This window comes from Erpetoichthys calabaricus, chromosome 5, assembly GCF_900747795.2.
Source record: "Erpetoichthys calabaricus chromosome 5, fErpCal1.3, whole genome shotgun sequence".
NCBI classification, from domain to species: domain Eukaryota; kingdom Metazoa; phylum Chordata; class Cladistia; order Polypteriformes; family Polypteridae; genus Erpetoichthys; species Erpetoichthys calabaricus.
In genome coordinates, this window is record NC_041398.2 from 83,234,576 (window position 1) to 83,256,279 (window position 21,704).

General features: G+C 37.7%; 1 protein-coding gene across 4 annotated transcripts in view; it reads left to right on the plus strand.

Moving 5' to 3' along the window:
• rgs12b (regulator of G protein signaling 12b) overlaps positions 1–21,704 on the plus strand; it is a 257,282-nt gene that overhangs the window by 142,173 nt on the left and 93,405 nt on the right. For all 4 annotated transcript variants that reach the window (XM_028801721.2, XM_028801717.2, XM_051928237.1 and 1 more), the window contains one exon: positions 7,507–7,528. In XM_028801721.2, the coding sequence (XP_028657554.2) occupies positions 7,507–7,528 (22 nt within the window). The remainder of the gene's footprint in view (positions 1–7,506; positions 7,529–21,704) is intronic.

The following is a 21,704-nucleotide window of genomic DNA, read 5'->3' on the forward strand; positions in this document are numbered from 1 at the left end:
AGTAATTTCAGTAAGAATGCAACTAGATTTTTGAAAAGAAGTTAATTAAATTGTAAAAACATTTAACTTAAAATGTATAACCAAGGACCACTAATCCCAGATAGTGACACCTATACAATTTAAAGAAAAGCGTAGTAGTCTGTGTCAGTATTTTTCTGGTTTGGGAAAGGGAGCTTAATGTGCCCACTGTGGTAAGTGGCATGGACCATCTGTGTTAATACCTTGTTTAATCAGAGACTGCAAAGAAAGTGTTCTACCGCATACAGTTTTTGAAATGTGGCCTAATAACTGAAGGTTCTAGGGGTGTAGTGTACAGCAGTTTCATACTTAATTGATTATAGAAAATGTGTGCATTTGGGAAGAATGCTCTGTCAGACTGATGAAGCTTGATTCTGTAGGGTGTTGAAGAGAGTAATCTTGAGGTGGAAGGGAGTAAGAGGCCTGTGGCAGAGCATATTTGTTTTTTAAAATGATGGAATTTACTAATTGCTTTTAACTCGCACGCATGTGGTTAAAATAGTTAGCCCACATTTGGGCTCTGCTGGTCATTGGGCGCACCATTTGGTTGTTTGGATTAAAGGGGACTGACTAAGAGACTGAGAGAGGAATGGAAGAAAGAGAAGCCAAAGGAAAGAAGAGGAGAGAGAGAGAGAATGAGAGCAGGATCAGGGAGTCAGATCAGTGCTGTAGTGTGTAGGCGGTGCAGTCAGGGAAGAACCACGGGAGAGCGAGGGCAACAGTACTCCCAGGGGAGATCAACTGTGGTGAGCATGGAAAATTGTGGGCTCCTAGAGATCGTGCAGACGTCAATAAGGGTATATGGAAGACAGAACTAGGGTCGCTGTTGGTCCTAACTGACACCAAAGGATTGTTGTCAGGACGGGAACCATAAAATGTTGACTGCAATTACTAGTAGTCTCAGCCCAGTTAAGTAGACCTGTGTATGTGAGCAGGGTGAGACAGTGAATGAAGCACTGGGACTGTAGATAGTGGAGATGATCCTGCATGTGTTTTTATGCCTGGACTTCAGCTGTATGGCAACAGTTTGGTGAAGGACCTTTTCTGTTCCAGCTTGACTGTGCCTCTTTGGGGAAATAAAACAAAAGCAGGTCCATAAAGTCATGGTTTGATGAGTTTGGTGTCGAGTAACTCGAGTGGCCTGCACATCAACCCTATTAAACAGCTTTGGTATGAATAGGAACATCGATTGCTAAACAGATCTTCTTGTCAAACATCAGTGCCTGATCTTACAAATGCTGTTCAGGCTGAATGGACACAAACTCTCTGACTCGCTCCAAAATCTTGTGGAAAGCTTCCCAGAAGAGTAGAGGCTGTTATAGCCTTATGGGGTGGGGCATGTTTATGCCCGTGATTTTGAAATGGGATGTTTTAACAAGCTCATGGAGGTGTGAAGGTGTCCACAAACATTTGGCCGTATAGCATGCTCTAAGAAAATCAAGAACATTGAGCTTTGGTAGCATGTCATCAGAGTTTGTGAATACCCAGATACTCTGATGTTTTACTGATGCTAGTTACTATTTAAGAGGACTAGAAAGCAGTCTACTTACAGTAATGATGTACAAAAGAAAATTAATGAAAATAATTCTGATGTAATTTACATGGGCAGTTTGTATATTTTGACTTTGTGCAATCTGTCATGTACAAGTATTTGACCAAAATAACTTCTGGTTGATCTATCCATAGATACAGTCACTTGTACTAAGCCAATTTAATGTCAGCTTTTACCCTAACATAGTTTAGTAGTTTACAATGTGGGAGAAAGTTTGCCGTATGTGGGTTGAAATTCCAGAACAGACAATTGAAAGATTTGCAAATGCTACACAAATGGTGACTTATGTTGAGATCTGAATACAATACCACCATGCCACCCATGAACGATCCAACTTTACAAATCTCTCTATTATAAAAAATAAATCTTGGAAGGCGTGCGTTTAGCCTCGTACCCCGCCCCACACCCCACCCCCCCTTCACAACGCGAGTGGCAGAGATGTGAAGTGGCTGGAGCATAGTGCACCCCCTAGTATATAATAAATAACAAAAGCAAAATAAAAGCTTATTTTTCTGAGTATTAGATAGAGTAACAGATGGATCTGTGTGTTTGGTTCTAAATCTATGCCAATAGGCTGAATGGGATGCACCTTATTTTGTACTTTTTTTTTTTTTTTAAATTAATAATGGGCTTTCAGTGGCATCAAGCCAGAGCAGAATTATTCTTTTTCCCCTCTGTTCTTGCCTCCTTGTTTTTGGGAAAAACATATACCTTTAATGAGAGGGGATAATGAATGACTCATTTTTGAGAGAGACCAGATTCCTAGGAAAGATGAATATTGTAATGAATAAGATGGGCATGAGTGGCCTTTTTTTTTTCGAAAGGACAAGATGGGGGCAGCGTTTCTACTATATTTTAGTTTTTGTTTTCCTTCTTTTACATTTTTGAGTTTTGTTACCCTAAAACCTGTAAATGTTACAAAAGAAGGGTAATCTACTGTGTCATAAATTTTTTTAGTAATGATAGCAAGTAGTAGTTGTTGCAGGATGAACATGCACAAAACACCTTTTTATTACTTTAAAGTAAAATGGAGAACTGTATGGAGCAGTGTTTGTGTGCATCATGCTTTTCAGATAAAAGCACAGTAGTTGCAGTTAGCTATTTCAAGAGAGGGGTACTATTTTTCTTTGTTTTTAACAAATTAAACTGCTTTTCCCCACATAAATATACTCCCTGTAGTGTCAGATGCTCTTACATAAGAAGTGTGGGTGTTTTAATAAAGTGAAATACTTGTACATGATGCAGTAACAAACACATGGACTTAAATATAGTATTATCTATTGATACATTCTAAAACCTGCTTATTTAATCCAGGCATATGATATTAGAACATTTAGCATATTAATTTAAATACTTGCTCTTAATTAGTTAGAAATTGAGATCACTATTGAAGCCATTTAGCATATTCGTAGCTGACTGTGTCCGTCTCTGTACCTACGATAGAAAAGTATTTCATCCAGGATGAGTTCCTGCTATGTGCATGAAGCTACCAAGTTACGCTTCATTTTCTCACAGTCCTGTACTTCGCCTTTTATACCAGATTGCTTTCTTCCATGTGGAGTTGTAAAACTATCATCCTTGTTATTCTATTATTTTGATTATACTTTTGCTCAAGGAATGATTGTATTCAGTGTTACCGTTTTTTTTTTTTCTTCTTCTACCTAATCCATCTTATAATGGATCAATACAGTTTTTCCTGAGTGTGTTTTTTTAGCTTCCCCAGCATTTTTTCCATCTGAATGCCTCGCAATTGGCCCTTAATGCAGTCACATCTTAACCAAATAGTTTTGTGATATTTGTGATGGCTGGTCAAGCAAGGCCAAAGTAGACTTGGGTCTTTTGGTATTTGCAGCAAACTGCTGGAAATATTTTATCTGTGTGTAGTAGCCAGTGTGGTGTTTTGTGCTGTTGGTCTCCTGGGGAAGCAACTTGAGCTCAAAAGAAGTATGATGCCTGAGCAAACTTGTTAGGAAAGTCTCCTCCGTCACAGGGCTAACCCTAGACACACTGGAAGCTGTTGAGAAAAAAAGAATGGTGGGAAAATGGGGTGCCATTGTTAAAAATCCCCTCCATCTCCTCCAGAGGGCACTCTGTTGGAGCACTGTTAGCCACAGGATCATTCCACCACGGTGTGCTAAGAACCACCTCTGGAGATCTTTTCTGCCCACTGCTATCAGACAATTCAGTATTTCCTACCGATGTGCTAGACTAGATGCTTTTACTTCAAGTTCTTTTTGACATCTTTGCACAATACATGTCTATCTGTCTGTCTGTCTCATGATCAATTATATTATTTGTCCTGTGACTCTTTTTCTTTGTTTTTTATGTTTCTGCTGCAGTATGCATCTAAATTTCCCCATGGGATTGATAAAGTTTATCTAATCTTCTAATCTATTTTTGAAAGAAGCAGCTGGGCTCTGACTTTTACTATAATGTCAGAGCATTTTGGAAAAAAGTTAAAGTAACTGTCGACAATAAATTTTTTACTCTGAAACATGCACAAGTTATACTTTTTGAATAACCGTAAGCTCTATAAAACACTGCATACTTGTTAATAATTTGTATAATAATGACAATATTCATGTAATACAGAAGCTTTTCCCCTTGTTGAATGGCTTAAACTTGAAGTACAAGCATTCCTGAAGAAGTCAAAGACATTTAGACTTGTGTGCTACTTTTAGACATAAAAACATTAGCTTTGATCCATACAGTATCCCTTCATTATCAAAGTCGCACCATTCAGGGTTATGGAAGCCAGAGACCAGAATATTCGTCACACCCAGCCAGATTGAAATCTAACAAACAGAATATATGTCATTTACTTGGAGAAAATAAACAAAGCTTTCATTTACCACAGAAGGTGGTATTTACAATTTTTTTTTGCCAACTCTTTATGATGTTTTAAGATATTTTTACGGTATGAATACAGACCAGTTCAGAATGCCTAAAACTAATTTTTGTACTTTCTCACCCCTGGACTGTGAAGCATTATGTCATTTGTTACATGGTCTCAGAGCTCTGACATTATTTTGTTTTTATTTTATTTTTTCTATTTATTTATTTAACTCTGCATTGCCTGGTTAGGTATGATCTGGAGGTCTGGCAGATACCAATGACTATACTTGTGAAACTCTGTTGTATGAACTGAGGCCTTTGCCATCTGCTGGGGTTCAGCCACTTCCTATTACAAAATGCAACTTTATTTTATGAATTATTTCATTAGTTAAAGTTTTGGTCCACCTGATCAATCCAAAAGACACTTGTACGGTGTGCTCATTTTTTAAAACTTGTTTGTTCAATTAATTAATGGTGAGTTTAAGACCGTATGTTGTCCTCAAAGTTTTAATATTATAGTTTTATATCCCTTAACAAAGTCTGGCCCTGCTATTTTCATTTTAAAATATTCTCTCTGTCTTGACAATGAGAACAATACTATTGCATGTCGGTGGGTGGATGCTTATTTTAAGATAGAAGTTTGAATTAATATGCATGCTACAGGCCTACAATTATATGTAAAATGTGTTAAATTCTGTTATTGTGAAGAATGATGGTGGTTTGTTTTTACTATTTCCATGTATTGTGTGACTCTTGTAATAAGTAATATAGTAAAAGAGTTAACTGCATATGTCCTCAATTGACATGCTTTTTATTTATTATTGGATCACTGAAAGCCTTGTAAAGCTGATGGTTTTTGAGAAATGAGCAAATTTTCATTGCATAATGTAACATTTCTGAAGACTTCCTAATAGAATTCAGTATGATGATACTGACCATTCATATGACCCTGGATCAAATTAAGCATTTTATATTGTTATTGCTACTCTATTTTATCTACCAAAAGCCTTATAGATGTTAAAAAGATGGAAAATATTGTTGAAAAGATGGAAAAAATGTTTAGCAGTTTTCTTAAATTCATGGGTAGTTTTGATTCATTTCTCTGTTCGCCTATACATTTATTTCATTTCTAACCTGATTAACTATCATTCAGGTTTGTACACCTGTGCAGCATCTGGTGCAAGGCAGAAATGAACCTTGAATGGGGGCCCAGTCCATTGCAGGGCACACACAGTAACTCCCCCACATTTATTCCTACCGGGCCAACTAAGCATTGCCTTTCAGTATGATAGAAGGCCAACATCATGACCCTTAATCTTTTAAATGACAAATTAGTTAGAATAATGTTAATAAATCATTATTTTTTTTTCTCTCATTTGAAGATGTTGCTAACCCATCTACTTAAGATGTTGCTGCTGAATTTAAATCGTGAGAACTAAAAAATGGCTAAAAACTGTTTGGGTGACAAACCATTTGCCATCCACCCACTAGGTTGACTAAGGCATGCTGTTTTGTCTTAGTGTCTTTACTTCTTTGTTTAATTGTTGTTTGGCTAGAAGTCTCGTCCTTACTTTTATAGCTACTTGTAAGGTGTCAAATGCTTTAAAAGTACAAAGACCGATCCTTGTAAAATACTGCAGTGTGATGTCTTTGACAGAAATTGGCACAGCAGCTTTGACCTTGTTGTTTAGTGACCTGGAAGTAACGTTATTTGTTTTCAGTGTCTTTGCATATACTACTGTTCAGCAAAGACTGCTAACAGTAGTTTGTGCATATGGAACACATGCTTTTTTTGCCTTTTATTCCAGTTTCCCCTCAAATATGTAAAACAATATAACATTGGAGGATTTCCTTTTATTTTGCATTTTTGCATTTGCTTGTTGTTAAAAACTTTTAAGTGCCAGAATGAATTGTGACATAATGGTTATATCTAGCATACAACACTTGACTGTGATCTTCGACAAGTTCTACATACTATAAGCACACTGTATTGCATATTGTTCAATGGGTATAAATATAATATTATGAAAGCATTAACTGTTACGTCATAAATATAGTTCTTAATTATTTTTGTAATGAATAAGGTTTGAGGAATGGTTTAACATTATTATTCCTCTGATGAATGGTTTTAGTCATCATGTGAGTACAGTATTGAAATTAATTTTAAGTTGAAAAAACAGTAATTTAATCTATGTAAAGGTTACTTATATAAAACCTATGATTAATTTTATTGTAGTCCATTAAATTTCTATTCATAAATCAATATGAGATAGCTATATGTAGCGTCTTGTCTGTTTTTAAGTATCAGGTTATTTACTATTCAGTACAGTATCATTTCGCAGCACATTTCAAAACATTGCTAATATTACTTATCAATTGGTGTATTTGCAATTTGTCTAATGTGGTATTAAAAGGAAAAACATTATATATGTTTTGAATATTTTGAAATGCAAAGTGTCTCCAATTTCATTTAAAGTATAATAATATTTTGAATTTAAACCATAAGTCTGTAAATCATGGCCTCTGACATATTTTTTTCTTTTGTGGAGCATAGTTAAGGCATTTTATTCACAGACTTCATTCTCAGTTCTAATAGTAGTATTTTTCACATTTTAAATTAACTAGTTTATTTTTACAGGAAGCTTTAATGAAAAAAGAATGTGTGTGTGGGGGGGGGGGGGGGGGCGAAAAAGCAGTTTGTAATAAGAATGGGGGTTTACATCTCTACCATATATAACATAAAACTGCTTCCAAGGAATGAGTGGACCTTTGTGACTTGCCATAATTAAATTGAGAGAGTTTGCTTGTGTGGTGTTGTGTTTTTTCAGGTCCCAGGGCATAAACAATGCATTGAGCAGTTTGCAAAAGGGTGGTAACAGCTGCGTGAAAAAATGTGTCTCGCCATGTCTAATCATATTATCTTGGCCCAGCCTCTTTTCTACATCTGAAACATCAGATTGCTGTTTAACAAGCTGCCATTAGTGCTCAGTCTGTCCTTGGATGTGTGTATTTAGGGAGAGTGATGTTGGAGAAGTATTTATCTTCCTGTGTGTGGTCATGAAGATTGGTGGTCACTAATGTCTCTTTGTGTTCTTTTGCAGTCTGCTGCAGTGTCAGATGGTGGTGAGTGTCCTTTTCTTTCACTTTTTTGTCTTCTTGAAAAGCTGTAATTTTATATAATTTTAAAAATATTAAAGGTTTACATTGAAGATGTGTTGTATATGGCATTAGCTTTTGGAATGAGCTTCTGTGTCAAGTAGAAATGTTAGTAGTTACACTCAACTTAGAGTTTTGGAAGCAGACACCATTAGTTTTAGTAAGCATTTTAGTTGTATAAAATACTTCTAAAACAATTTTAGTTTGTCCTTGGGTTTATACAATCGTATATGCAGGCCTAGGGATAAATCTTCTACTTTAATCAATTTCTTTGCTTGAATTTATTTTCAAGTTTTATATGCGGTAATTACTTATTTTCAGATGCAAAGATAAAAAAAACAGTAACTAAGTGATTAATAAGCAACCATTTAGTAACTTTGAAGAACATTGGCCTTCCAAAAGCTTTAGAAGCTGATTAACATTTTCATAGGAAGTGAGTGATTACAGAAATGAGAATTATCAAATAATTTACAGACTGAATCTGGATTAAAATACAGATAAAGTTGGCAATTCAAAACTTGAGTTTGGTTGCCTTTACATTTTCTTACACAGGATACACATATTACTCAGGATAAAAAAAACTGGACATGAAATATCAACCAAATAAGGAAATATTGTGTAATTTAATAGTGGGCTGTATGATTAGCAGTGTATAGATGCAGTGAACGTTTTCCCATGTTCTGTAAGAGAAGCATTACATTTCTATACAAGCAGCATGAATCAGTGAGATTAGGTTGGGATTTGATCATTGAAAATTATGGATCACAGTGAAAATATTATGAATTACGGTAATGTTGCTTAACTACTAGGTTGCAAATTTCCTGTCTTCTCGTTTCAGTTACAAAGAATTTAGTTTTTTGTTTTTTATGAAACCTTAGAGAAAAATATGAGTTGATTGAAGAAGCTTAATGTTTGTTTTTATGTATGGGAAACAAAAAAAAATGTAAGTGTTAAATATATATAATTCAGCATTCAGTGTGAATATACCAACTGACTCCTCCTTTTTACCAGTAAACAGTTAATCTTAGCTAGTGTTTCTGGGTCACTGACCTAGGATATGAAGTTGTATTTTTTGTGGCTATTACATTGACAGCCCACACACCTGCTAAACATTCCGTTACTATAGAGGGCTAGACAAAAGCTTTGTTTGGATAATTTTAAGCCTTTTAAGGGTCAACTGTTCACACCAATTCAATTGTTACTTTGCTCAGGACAGTTACTCATAAGTGTCATGCTTCCTTCCTCCATTAAAGGACCATTACACTTGACACCCATTCTACCATTTGTTTTCTAATTAAGCAATAAATCAATTACAGTATTTTGTAGCAACTTAAATGTCCTCCAGAATCTTTAGGGCTATGATGTTGGAAGTTGTGTTCTCATAGTATGGTTACTGTTAGGAAATTGGGATTGTAAGTGTATTAAGGTCAACAGTAAGCAAGCAAAATTAGATGAATGACCCTCAGACCAGAATAAGGAAACCCTTGCATGAATCATCTTAAAGGGACCTTATCTAAGAACCAGACCTAGTAGTGAGGTTTGTCAGCAAATGCGTCCAAAATGGGTGGTACATTTAACACTAGTGTGCCTTTGTTTTGCATTCTCAAGGTGGATGTTAAATGGAGCCAGGCTCACCCCAAGAAAGCGGTGTCAAATTAAAAAAAAAAAAGACCCAAAGAGTATGTGTGTATTCACAGAAGAACATTTTATATTTCTCATGTTAGTTATATATTGCAAACTTTCGATATTTTTTCCCCATACTTGTGAAATTGTGTTCCCATTGCATTCAGCAGCATTTTCTAGGCCAATATGTGTTAGAAAATATAAATATTTGAGAATACAAAGTTAAATGAACACTATGTAATTTAGGGCAGCAACATTTACACTCCTTGGATCATCTACAAGTCTTAATTCACAATGCACCTGCTCAGTGAAAACCTTTGATAAATAAACAACATAATTTAAGGAAAACTGCAGGCTATCAAAAATATACTTGATATTCAGAAGATTGTCACCTTCAACCAAAGTTGTGTACATCAATCAATACTGTACTGAGATGTTATATATAGAATAATACAAGTGTAAAGGCCCTTAAATGCACTGTGCTACAGAAATGTTCATGTTATTGGAGAATTACCACAATAATCAAATTTGGCTTTCACTCACATTTTATCAGTTTGTACTGAGTGATGCTCACAGTAGTAGTGAACCCAGCTGAAAGGTCCAGGCCACGCTACTTTATACAACAGTGTCCAGCTCTTTCATGGAAATTCCCAGCTCCTAATCCAACATTGAAAAATTGTCAGTTTATAATGATAAATAAATTTTTTACCGTATGATTTCTGGAATTCAGGAAGAAAAAAAAATCTACATTTTCCTTTATCTTGAAGCCACTTCACACAGGACACATCCAGTCTAAACTTTGATGCTTTTCTAGGAGTTAATCAAATTAATATTGAAATTGAACTGGCAGATTTACAGGAGAATGACATTTAGATATCCAAATTTAGAGATTTGGAGCAGAACCTTCAGAAATCGGAGAGACAGCAAACACAAACCCACAATTGGATGGAAAAGCAAAAACTTACAAAAGCGGGACAAACTTGTCTTTGTGTAGGTGTCTTTACCTGATAATTATAGTAACTTGAAGAGGTATGCTTTTGAAATTCTATCAATGTTTGCGTCAATATATTTCTGATACCAGATTTTTTTCAAGCATGATCTATATCAAAACTAAACCCGGGGACCATCTGAGCAGCAAAAGTTTGCAGTTATGCTTGGAAATCAAAGTGTCTTCATACAGTCCAGACATCATCAATCTGTCCAAAGATGTACAGGCACAAAAATCACATTGAACAAGTAAATTACATATTTTACATTTGCAGCTGTGATCAAGCAGACATATTAAATTTTAGACAATAACAATATTTTAGCGTACAATATATTTGCACAACATTTACATTCTTTTTTCCAGATAAATGCTGCTCAAAATTGATAAAAGATAGAAACTTTTGTTATAGAGTTGATAGAAGGCGAAAAATAACTTTCACTTTGTCTAGTTTTATGGGGTACCCTCAAAAAATGAAAAATGCTACTAAAATGTTTAAAATTGATTACTGCTGTATAAAATTGATCACAATAGCAAATCATTTTGTTGTGAAGTTCACCAAAGTTGGCAAAGTCATTCTAAAGTCAATTAAACACCGAAAATAATGTTTGTTTACACTTTTTGTTGTTAATATCAAATTAAAAAATCCTGCTAAACTGCTTAGAATAAATCTCTGTTTCCATTAACTAATGTGGCTCAAATAATTTCAGTTTTTTTTTTTTTTTTAAATAAAATTCTAAATGTGGCTCCTCTTCCCATTTGCTGACCCCTCTTCTAGAAAGTCCACGGTTGTTCACGACATACTATGCTGTTTTAACTAGTCGTACTGCCTGATTTACTTAATTATGTTTCACTAAGGTGTCTGAGATCAGATTGTGTTCTTAGTATAATATTGTTAACCAAAGCAACTTTTTTCCCCAGTGACAAAAATTTTTAGCAAACAATATTTCAAACTGTAAAAACTTTTTTGGACAAGTTTGTTTATTTTTTATTTTACTATAAATAAAGTTACAAATACAGGCACCCTGTATTTATGCAGGAAGGTCTGATTTTCACTCTAGGTCTATTTAAGCTTGCAAGACTTGGCTGTGATTTGATTTGAAGACTTGGCTGTGATTTCATTTGAATTTTGTTACATAAATCAATTTTGTAATACATGTAAACTTACCCACAACAGAGAATAAATTAAATGTATGTTTACCACAAAATGCATTTTTAACTTATTAGTCATGTTGCAGATGTCTTCAGTGTTCCAGAAGTCTGGGTCTTCTCAATGAGTTGCATTGGAATACTGCTGGTTGTATGTCAATGTTGCAAGATTTTGACATGCCATTTTCTACTTGTTAGTTTCTTGCTATGAATTACTAGAGTTTCTACGAAATGAATGTGGTGTGTAAAGCGAGTATGATCTGGGAAAGAATAATAACAACTTCTAAAGGAAGGACATGAAAAGGTCATAGCCTGACAATAATTTTATTTTTTTTGTCTGACTACTGATATTTGATAATATAACTTTTATGAAATCCAAACAGATTATTAAGATTGTGTTTGCAGGTTTGAGTTGCCTTCTTCTAGTTTTCTTGTTTTGGCTGAGTTTCTAGTTAGTAAGGGCCCTCTACTGACCCCAAGCAACTCTACAGTATATGCCATTGTTACCGTTTAGTTATGCAAAGATAGTAGCATTATATTTTTCTCTCATCATTTAATGTTGGTTCAATTGTATATGGTCAAGCAAGTTTTTATTTAATGTTGCATTACAGTATAACAAGATTTACATAGAAAATAGAAAATAAAGTATATACTATACCATACCATATACTATACCATTCTCAAACCTGTTTAATACAATTCTCGGTCATGGATGGCCATAGCCAGAGCTGTCCTGAAAGCACTGGGCACAAAGCATGAGCAGTCCATCTCAGGGCATACACCCACACTCGCACAGGGGCCAACTGGGAATCGCAAATAAACCAAACCTACACATCTTAGATAAAGTGGGAGGAAAGCCCCTGACATTGGGGGAACATGCTAGCTGCATACATAGTGACCAAGCACAATATTCTCTAGCCAAATAGTAAGTGTCCACTAGATTTTTTCTTACTTGATATAACCTTTATGGGCTACAATTAAAATTAACTCAATGAACAGACACAGAAAATTGTCAAAGTACCAGTGTACGATTAGAGATGAACATAAGACACAGCGGATCACACAGTCTGCTTAATCCCTTTAGCCACACAATTGGGTAAAATTGATATTCGTACTGGGGCATGATGCCACAGTGGTTAGCGTTGCTGCCTCACAGTTCCAGAGTCCTGAGTTCAGATCCTAGCCTGGGAACTTGGTGGGTGGATATTGCACAGTTACTTTCTGTTTGCATGGGTTTTTCTCACATATTCCAAAGACATGCACTTTAGGGTAAATGGTAACTCAAAACGTCCTAGTATTACAGAATTTGTGTCTGTGTGAGTGGGCTGGGTTGTGAACCGACAGCCTTTTTAAAAGGGGTTAAAAAATTGGTGCATGGGTGTGGAAATGGGAGATAGTAATACATTTTCATTTAACAATACTGTTTGTTTATTGTAGAATATACATTGGAGTTCATTGTCATCTCTAATGTGTTTATGAATGATTGAAAAAGAGAAAAAAGCTATAGTTAGCTGTTGTCAAAAAAAGACAGAGCCAGGACACATACATAGTCATATGAAAAAGTTTGGGAACTCCTCTTAATTCTTTGGATTTTTGTTTATCCTTGGCTGAGTTTTCAAAGTAGCAACTTCCTTTTAATGTATGACATGCCTTATGGAAACAGTATTATTTCAGCAGTGACATTAAGTTTATTGGATTAATAGAAAATATGCATCATAACAAAATTAGACAGGGGCATAAATTTGGGCACCCCAACAGAGATATTACATCAATACTTAGTTGAGCCTCCTTTTGCAAATACAACAGCCTCTAGACACCTCCTATAGCCTTTGAGTGTCTGGATTCTAGATGGATGGTATTTTTGACCATTCTTCCATACAAAATCTCTCCAATTCAGTTAAATTTGATGGCTGCCGAGCATGGACAGCCTGCTTCAAATCACCCCATAGATTTTCGATGATATTCAAGTCAGGGGACTGTTGACAGTCATTCCAGAACATTGTACTTCTCCATCTGCATGAATGCCTTTGTAGATTTCGAACTGTGTTTTGGGTCATTGTCTTGTTGGAATATCCAACCCCTGTGTAACTTCAACTTTGTGACTGATGCTTGAACATTATCCTGAATAATTTGTTGATATTGGGTTGAATTCATCTAACCCTCGACTTTAACGAAGGCCCCAGTCCCTGAACTAGCCATACAGCCCCACAGTATGATGAACCTCCACCAAATTTGACAGTAGGTAGCAGGTGTTCTTCTTGGAATCCGGTGGTGTTCTTCCGCCATGCAAAGCACTTTTTGTTATGACCATATAACTCAATTTTTGTCTCATCAGTCCAAAGCACTTTGTTCCAAAATGAATCTGGCTTGTGTAAATGAGCATTTGCATACAACAGCGACTCTGTTTGTGGTGTGAGTGCAGAAAGGGTTTCTTTCTCATCACTCTGCCATACAGATGTTCTTTGTGCAAATTGCGCTGAATTGTAGAACGATATACAGATACACCATCTGCAGCAAGATGTTCTTGCATGTCTTTGGAGGTGATCTGTGTGTTGTCTGTAACCATTCTCACAATCCTGCACATATGCCGCTCCTGTATTTTTCTTGGCCTGCCAGACCTGGGTTTAACAGCAACTGTGCCTGTGGCCTTCCATTTCCTGATTACATTCCTTACGGTTGAAACTGACAGTTTAAACCTCTGAGATCGCTTTTTGTAGCTGTTCACTAAACCATGATACTGAACAATCTTTGTTTTCAGATCTATTGAGAGTTGCTTTGAGGATCCCATGCTGACACTCTTCAGAGGAGAGTCAAAGGGAAGCACAACTTGCAATTGACCACCTTAAATACCTTTTCTGAAGATTGGACACACCTGTCTATGAAGTTCAAGGCTTAACGAGCTAATCCAACCAATTTGGTGTTGCAAGTAATCAGTATTGAGCAGTTACATGCATTCAAATCAGCAAAATTACAAGGGGACCCAGTTTTTCACTGTAATAAAGGCGCTATATAGGCGCCCGACCCGGCACAGATGGACACAGAGGCACGTGTAAACTAAGGACACATTTTATTTTTCTTCACCAGTGGGCGCACGTCTTCCCCATGTCCCACAGGCAATACACAGTCCATAAAGCACTATCCCAACACAACACAACAATCCTTTCTTTTACCACCACTCCTCCACAAGCGTAGTCCTCCTCCCGACCCTGGCTCCTCGAGTGGTGGTGGCTGGCCCTTTTTATAGCCCACCCGGAAGCGTTCCAGGTGCTTGACCACCTGGCCTAATTGCACTTCCAGGTGGGACCAAAGAGTCGTCCAGCCAGGCTGTTGAAACCAGACAGCCCCCCCTAGGGCCCCAACCAGGCTGTGGAGGACTCCATCTCCCATGGAGCCCTGCGGGAGATTAGGGAATCACCGTTGACCAGGGAGGCTGCCACCAAGCGACCCGGGGGAGGTACTGGGCTGTCCATGGCTGCTCCCCCAGAACATAAGTAGCAGGGGCGTCCCTGCTGGGCATGGGACCCGGCTGTCCGCCACAACACATTTGATTTAATTTCATACAACTAAATACTGCTTCACTAAAAATCTTTGTTCAGAAAACACCCCAGTACTCAGATGTTCCTAGGAAATGAAAGACATACCACTGTTATCTTTTTTGTTGAAAGTAGAGTAAATTATTATGCAGGCTGAGAGGGGTTCCCAAACTTTTTCATATGACTGCAAAATCCCAAAAGTGAGTTTTCAATACTTAACACAGCAAATGGAAGTCCCACAAGATAAGAGAGGTGATGTAGGCTTGGTAATGAGCATCTCTATTAACTGCAGAGTACTGTATCTAAAAGAGGGCATACTCTCAATTTTCATTAGCTTGGGTGGAGCATAGCCCACTCCTCTTCCTTTTCTGGGCAGTGATAGTCTCCTGCACTAATCTCACTGCAGGTTATGATGAGCTCAGTATGCACCATTTGCATTCATGTTATTCACACCAATTCTCATTCTTGTGCTTCTGTAATGTGGCATGGTGTGCTCAAGACACTCAATTATTTCTGAGCTAAGAGGTCACAAATGCTTTGTTTTTTTTATTTATGTCCTAGTTAAATAGAGCAATACATAACTTTTAGGAACATAATACTGTAGATCCTCTTATATCAGATTCCTTCAGTGTAATTCCTTAGGAATCCCCAAACATAAGCTATTTCATTTTCCAATTTATTTTTTCAAAAGTGAGATTTAGAACAGATAGGCAAACTCATGTGGATCTTAAGCATAGACATTATATGAAGCCTGTTTTTTTGCATAGTCAGTTGTTGTCTCATATTTAATAAAACAGAATCAAAATTTACTGTTGGTAGTGCTTTAATGGCCTGTAGAAATTAAGCAGTTTACATTTTTCTTTTCCTAGCCCATTGTTTATACAAAAAAATTTATGCAGTTAAATAAGGTGTTTACATTACTGTTGTTCAGTTTGTTTTACTCATTTTTGACAGAAGGCAGATTACATGATAATTTGTTCTAGTATTTGCATCCAAACCGCAACAAAGGAAAGCTAATGGTAGCAATGAGGAAATATGATTGCTGTTGTTTCCAGGGAGATCCAGAGGTGTACATGATAAGTTAACTGGAGCCCAGTGCAACTTACTGTGGGTTTGCCTGTGATTGTGCTGTACACCCTGTCCATATCTGGCTATGGCTTTCCATTACCATGTGAGAGTAAAAGCGAAACAAGTTAGAAAGTGTGCACATAGTGTAACATTCAGGTGTGTTTAGGGACTTGGCTAACTGATTTGAAAGTTGGAATACTTTACAATTTGTAGTTACATCAGAGTGTCAGTTATCATATTTTAGTTTATTAAATATTTTTAACAGTCATATTAAAAAAAAATAATAAGTGTTGATGTAATTGCATGTTTCTCAAGAGTAAATTAAGACCTGTTGTGGCTCAAGAGCTTTCATAGACAGCTGATTCCAAGTCAGGTGATGCAAAAATGGTATTGATTGATGTCCTGTTGTACTTCTGCCTATTGTAGTTCAAATTTCTCAGGTAATGTAGCCTTTTTTTTTTTTTCATTTTAACCTACATTTGAAACAGTAAACTCATAGTTGGTGTCACTCACAATGTTTCTCTGTATTAAGGTAAAAGAGTTTGACAATTTACAAATACTTTCCAATTGAGAAATTTTAAAATTTCAAAAATTTGTACAGAATGATGTATATGAGCTATCTCAATGAAAATCTTTAAGAATAAGTATGCCAAATTCAAAAAAAAAAAATTCTGCGGGGTATGACGTTAAACTACATCCGGCCCTGCAAGCGTTCCTCCAACTTGCAGGGAAATCATGGGCGTTGCTGGCAGGATTGGCACACCAGCCTCCGTAAAAATAAATCTTCACGCAGCCCTGAGATGATAGACAGAACTCCTTTCTGATCTCCATGGGAGTAGCTCTGCTGCAGTCACTGTTAGGAAGGCTGTTCACATTAGGAAGGGGATGGAGGAAAGCCCTCGGGAGCCACATCCCCGGAGGAGTCAAAAGCACTGGAGAGCCAATGAGGTCAAGACTGTTAGGGATCAGAACTGGTGTGGCGCTGAGGTGTCGCCCGCTGCACGGCAGCACTTGGGTCCAAATTTGAGGCGGCCTATCTGGGTAGGTGCGTGGAACATCTTGTCTCTCCGTCATGATGATCGTCTTCCTCTGCTGTCAGAGGAACTTCGTAAACTCTGCATCTCAGTGGTGGCACTCTCTGAGGTGTGCAGACCTGGGTCTAGCCAGATCTCTGTTGGTGGGTACATGTTTTATTGGTCTGGTCGTTCTGATGGCTGTCATACTTGGGGAGTAGCTGTTGCTGCGGCAGATCAGCTCCCTCCAATAATGTCAGATGTAACTCCTTTCAACAAGCTTATTATGAGACTCAAATTAAGGCACTCTCTGGGTGCCTTGTCTGTTGTGTCACCGTGGTGAGTGATGTCTTGGTGAGGGAGACATTTTATTCGCAGTTTCGCTCGGTGGTTGATGGGTGCCCGTGAGGTGACACTACTCTGGTCATGGGTGACTTCAATGGGACCACTGGCAATGAGGATTGTGTTGGTCCCCATGGGTATGGTGACCGTGGTGAAAGTGGCTTCATGTTCCTAGACTTTGCAAAAGGTCAGAGGCTGCGGATTGCTGGATCCTGGTTCCAGCACCCTGAGCTGCATCGTTGGACTTAGTACTCCAATACTGGTGCTGCGGTGAAGAAGATTGATCACATCCTCGTGGGCAGATTCTGGACGCTGTTACAAAACTGCAGGGTCTACTGAAGTGCCCAGTTTGTGAATTCTGACCACAGACTTGTGGTTCCTATTCTGAATATCCAGTTTAGGTCCAGTAGGCTACCACCTACTGGGAAAATGAGGCTGGACCTGACTGGACTCCAAGATCAGGGTGTTTCTGATGAGTTTGCACGCAGTTTATATGAGGAACTTACGGACTTAGGTGCGACTGCTGATCCTAATGTGATATGGGAGACCTTCCGTGACAAGACCCTGAAGGTTGCTGAGGGTTGTGTTGGTGTTACCAGTGTTGCCAGAAGGAGGTGTTTCATCTCACAAGGGACTCCTGATATCATCGAGAGTTGTTGCAGCTCTTTAGTTGATGTCAACTCCGGTCTGTACCGGGAATTGAGAAGGATAACTGCAAGGGCTGTGAGGGCAGATGAGGAGGCGTTTGGTAGAGGAATATGTGAGCAAGTGACACACCATCTATGGTCTAGTGACCCACGTCCTGCTCACAGAGGAAAGGAAGCATTATGCACATCCAAATCTGTTCCTCTGAGAGTCGCAGTCAGGGTGGCTGATGGAACAGTCCTTATGGATGACACTGCAGTTGTGACCCACTGGGCTGGCTACTTTGATGATGGATATCTCCGAGTCCATGGTTCTTGAGACTGATCCTCCAATTAGCTGTGAACCACCCAGTCTTTCTGAGATTGCACAGGTGGTGACCCAGCTGAAGGTAGGGAAGGCTTCAGGGATCTATGATATTCGGGGTGAACTTCTCCAGGCTGGTGGTAGGGCTGTCGTCCTTGCATTGCAAGCAATCTTTGCCTCCTTTTGAGAGACAGGAATTAACCCAACTGACTGGAAAACAGGATTTTTCGTCCCTGTCTGGAAAGGGAAGGGTGATCGCCTGGATTGTGGCAACTACAGGGTAATAACACTGCTCTCTGTGCCGGGTAAGGTCCTTGTTAGGGTCATCCTCAATAGAATCCATGATCATTTGCTCACCTACCAGCGACCGGAGCAGTCTGGTTTTAGGCCTAAGTCGTCTACCATCAACCACATCCTGGCACTGAGGGGTTGTCATGGAGAGTAAACGTGGATATCGGCAGAGTTTTTTTTGCAGCCTTTGTTAATTTTTGTAAAGTGTTCGACTCGGTTGATTGAGCTGCTCTGTGGGACATCCTGAGACTTTGTGGGATCCCCTCAAAGTTGCTGGATATCATGGCCAGCCTGTACATTTCTGTGAGTGCTGTGCAGAATTGAGGCAGAACCTTTGCATTTTTCCCAATTGATTCTGGGGTTTGTCAGGGGTGTGTTCTTGTACCTACTGTGTTTAATGATTGCATGGATTGTGAGTTGGCAAGGTCGTGGTATCCAGTGGCTGGGGGAATCTGTTGGTGAAGAAAGATTCACTAATCTTGACTTTGCTGATGATGTTGTGATCTTTGCAGAGTCAATGGAGGCTCTGATCGGGGCTCTCGAAAGACTGATTGAGGAGTCTGAGTGTCTGGGCTTGTGAGTGTCATGGATAAAAACCAAGATCCAGGCGTTTAATAACCTCTTGGGCATAGCCATCAGTAGCGTGTCTGTCTGCGGAGAGAGAGTTGACCTTGTCAAGAGGATTACTTATCTCAGCAGTGACATTCATATCTCTGGTGACTGTTCCTATGAAGTCTCTGGTGACTCTTCCTATGAAGTCGGTACACGGATTGGGAGAGCATGGGGCGTCATGAGGTCACTGGAAAGGGGTGTGTGCCGCTCCCGATATATATGCAAAAGGTGAAGGTCCATGTCTTTAGAGTCCTGGTGCTTGCTGTCTTGCTATATGGTTGTGAGACGAGGGCGATATCCAGTGACCTGAGACAAAGACTGGACTCCTTTGGTACTGTCTCTTTGGAGAATTTTTGCTCCCCAACCTGACCTTTCCCCTGTAAGTCAAATTTTTTCATTAGGGCTGACAGACTGAAGGACTTCGGCAATTGGAATAGGTGCTCTTTGTATTCTATATGCCAGTTCACCTAAAGCTAGATGGGTGGATAAAGACATATTTTCAACTAGCTAATGGTGAAATGGTATTAACCTATTTTGTTCTGTAATATATTCTGTAAAGTACAGAAAGAGGATTTTTTTTTTTTTTTTTTTTTTTACCATTTTCTGGTCACTTAATGAAGATTTGTTATATTCACAGTTTGTGATCAGTTTTTTTTTTGTTTTTTTTACTTAGTATATTTTTGCTATCATAAGAAATATCTCATTCTGTTTTTTCATCTGTGTCCTTATATTCTAATGTTTAAAGGTACACACATGTAACTAATCTGTTTTTGGTCTAGTACATTGCAATGCAGCTTCAGATAAGATGATTTGTCTTGTAGTTCTTTGAGATATTTATCTCATGAAATAGTTGTGCTTTGTAACAGAAGCAGAATTCTGACACATCTTGTACATACATGTTTTTCAAGTAGGGAGTAGCCACAGAAAACTTCTTGTCTGCACATGTTCATTGAATACTTGTGCATTGTTGTATATAATATTTAAAGACACTTGAATCTTAAAGACTGCTTGCTATGTTAGGATTTAAGAAAACAGTAACATTGATGAGAAAAAAGCAAAATCATACAACTTCCTGTACAGCTTCACTTTGACATAGTTCAAATTATAAGAAAATATATGCTTAAAAATCTTGGTGGAGATCTGTTACCTAAAGGCAATCTGTCTGCATTGAATATATTTTGTTACATAAGTAGGTAAACTTGAGCAGGTTATTACTTTTTGCATCCTTTTTCTGATTCCTTCGTCAGTACAAGGCTGGTAGAAAAGTGAGTTACTTAAAGTACTAAAATAATTATCACATACCCCTATGCTTAAGGTGAAAAACTGCTAGTCATGGTGATTTATAGGATAAAGTCTCCATCAATATACACTTTACTCACATCATTTTGACAGGTTGCATTAATTTTTTGCATCATATCCTTAATTAGAAAAAGTGGGACTAGTGAATGAGTGGTGTATTTCAGAAAAGCACAGGGCATATTGTTACCAGTCATAAACTTAAAACTGCAATATTCAAATAAAGTGAATAAACTTGGACTTGGAAGGAAAACTATAACAGTATTGCAAAACAGTATCATATAATTTCTTGCCTATTGTGATTAGAGCAACCACCAAAATAGTTAATGATTTTTGAATCTTGTGAGTAGATGTTGTTTGTGTGCAGTTTACTTATTTTCCCATGCCTGTATTTTTTTCTTACATTCCAACTGCCACTTCTAAATTGTCTCCATATTCTATTGGTGCCTTGTTCGTGGTTGGTTGTTGCATTACTGGGATTGTCTTCATCATTGTTTAAACCTTTAACCCTTTTCAAATATAAAGTCTGATAATAAATCTTAGCAAAAGTAAGAAGTGATAAAGATTCACAGCACAAACAAATAAACACTGCACTTGCAGCACCTACTCAATTCATTCTCCCATCTTATACTGAAGCCATTTTCACCCACTTGATGCTTCCCTTTTAAAAATAATTTTATAATGAAGGAGAGAAGCAAGTGTAGATCACTCATTCAAGAACTGCACCCACACAAGCTCAGTTAGTAGTGAATCATAATGATACATAAATGAAAAATATGACATGAATGTGATATGTATTGGGAAATTCTCTGAAACATTTCTGCCTTGATTTACAAAATATCTCTGATGACTTTATAGATCCAGATTGCTACACTATGCAGAAAACAATTAATATGTGTCATTAATTATATAAAGTTAACTTACAGTAAATTGTGTTTAGTATCTTTGGTAAAGTGGTGTAGTTATTAGCATTGTTTTTGTTGAGTAGTTTGAGAGCTGTGCTTTAAACGCACACTTTTTTAATTTAATGTCACAGCAATGCTATTAGTCTTTTTACATATGATGTAAAATCATGTATAGCAGAATGGCCCTTTAGAAGGTGAGGCATGATCAGTTAGTTAGTTAGTTAGTTAGTTAGTTAGTTAGGTTAGTTTGCTGATAAAGTAATTCGCAGTACTGGCTCACAACTCCAGGGGCTCAATTCTGATTCCTGGCCTGGATGCTGCCTTTCTGGATTACATCACATTCCCCATATGTTAGTGTGGTTGATTTTCCAGGTATTC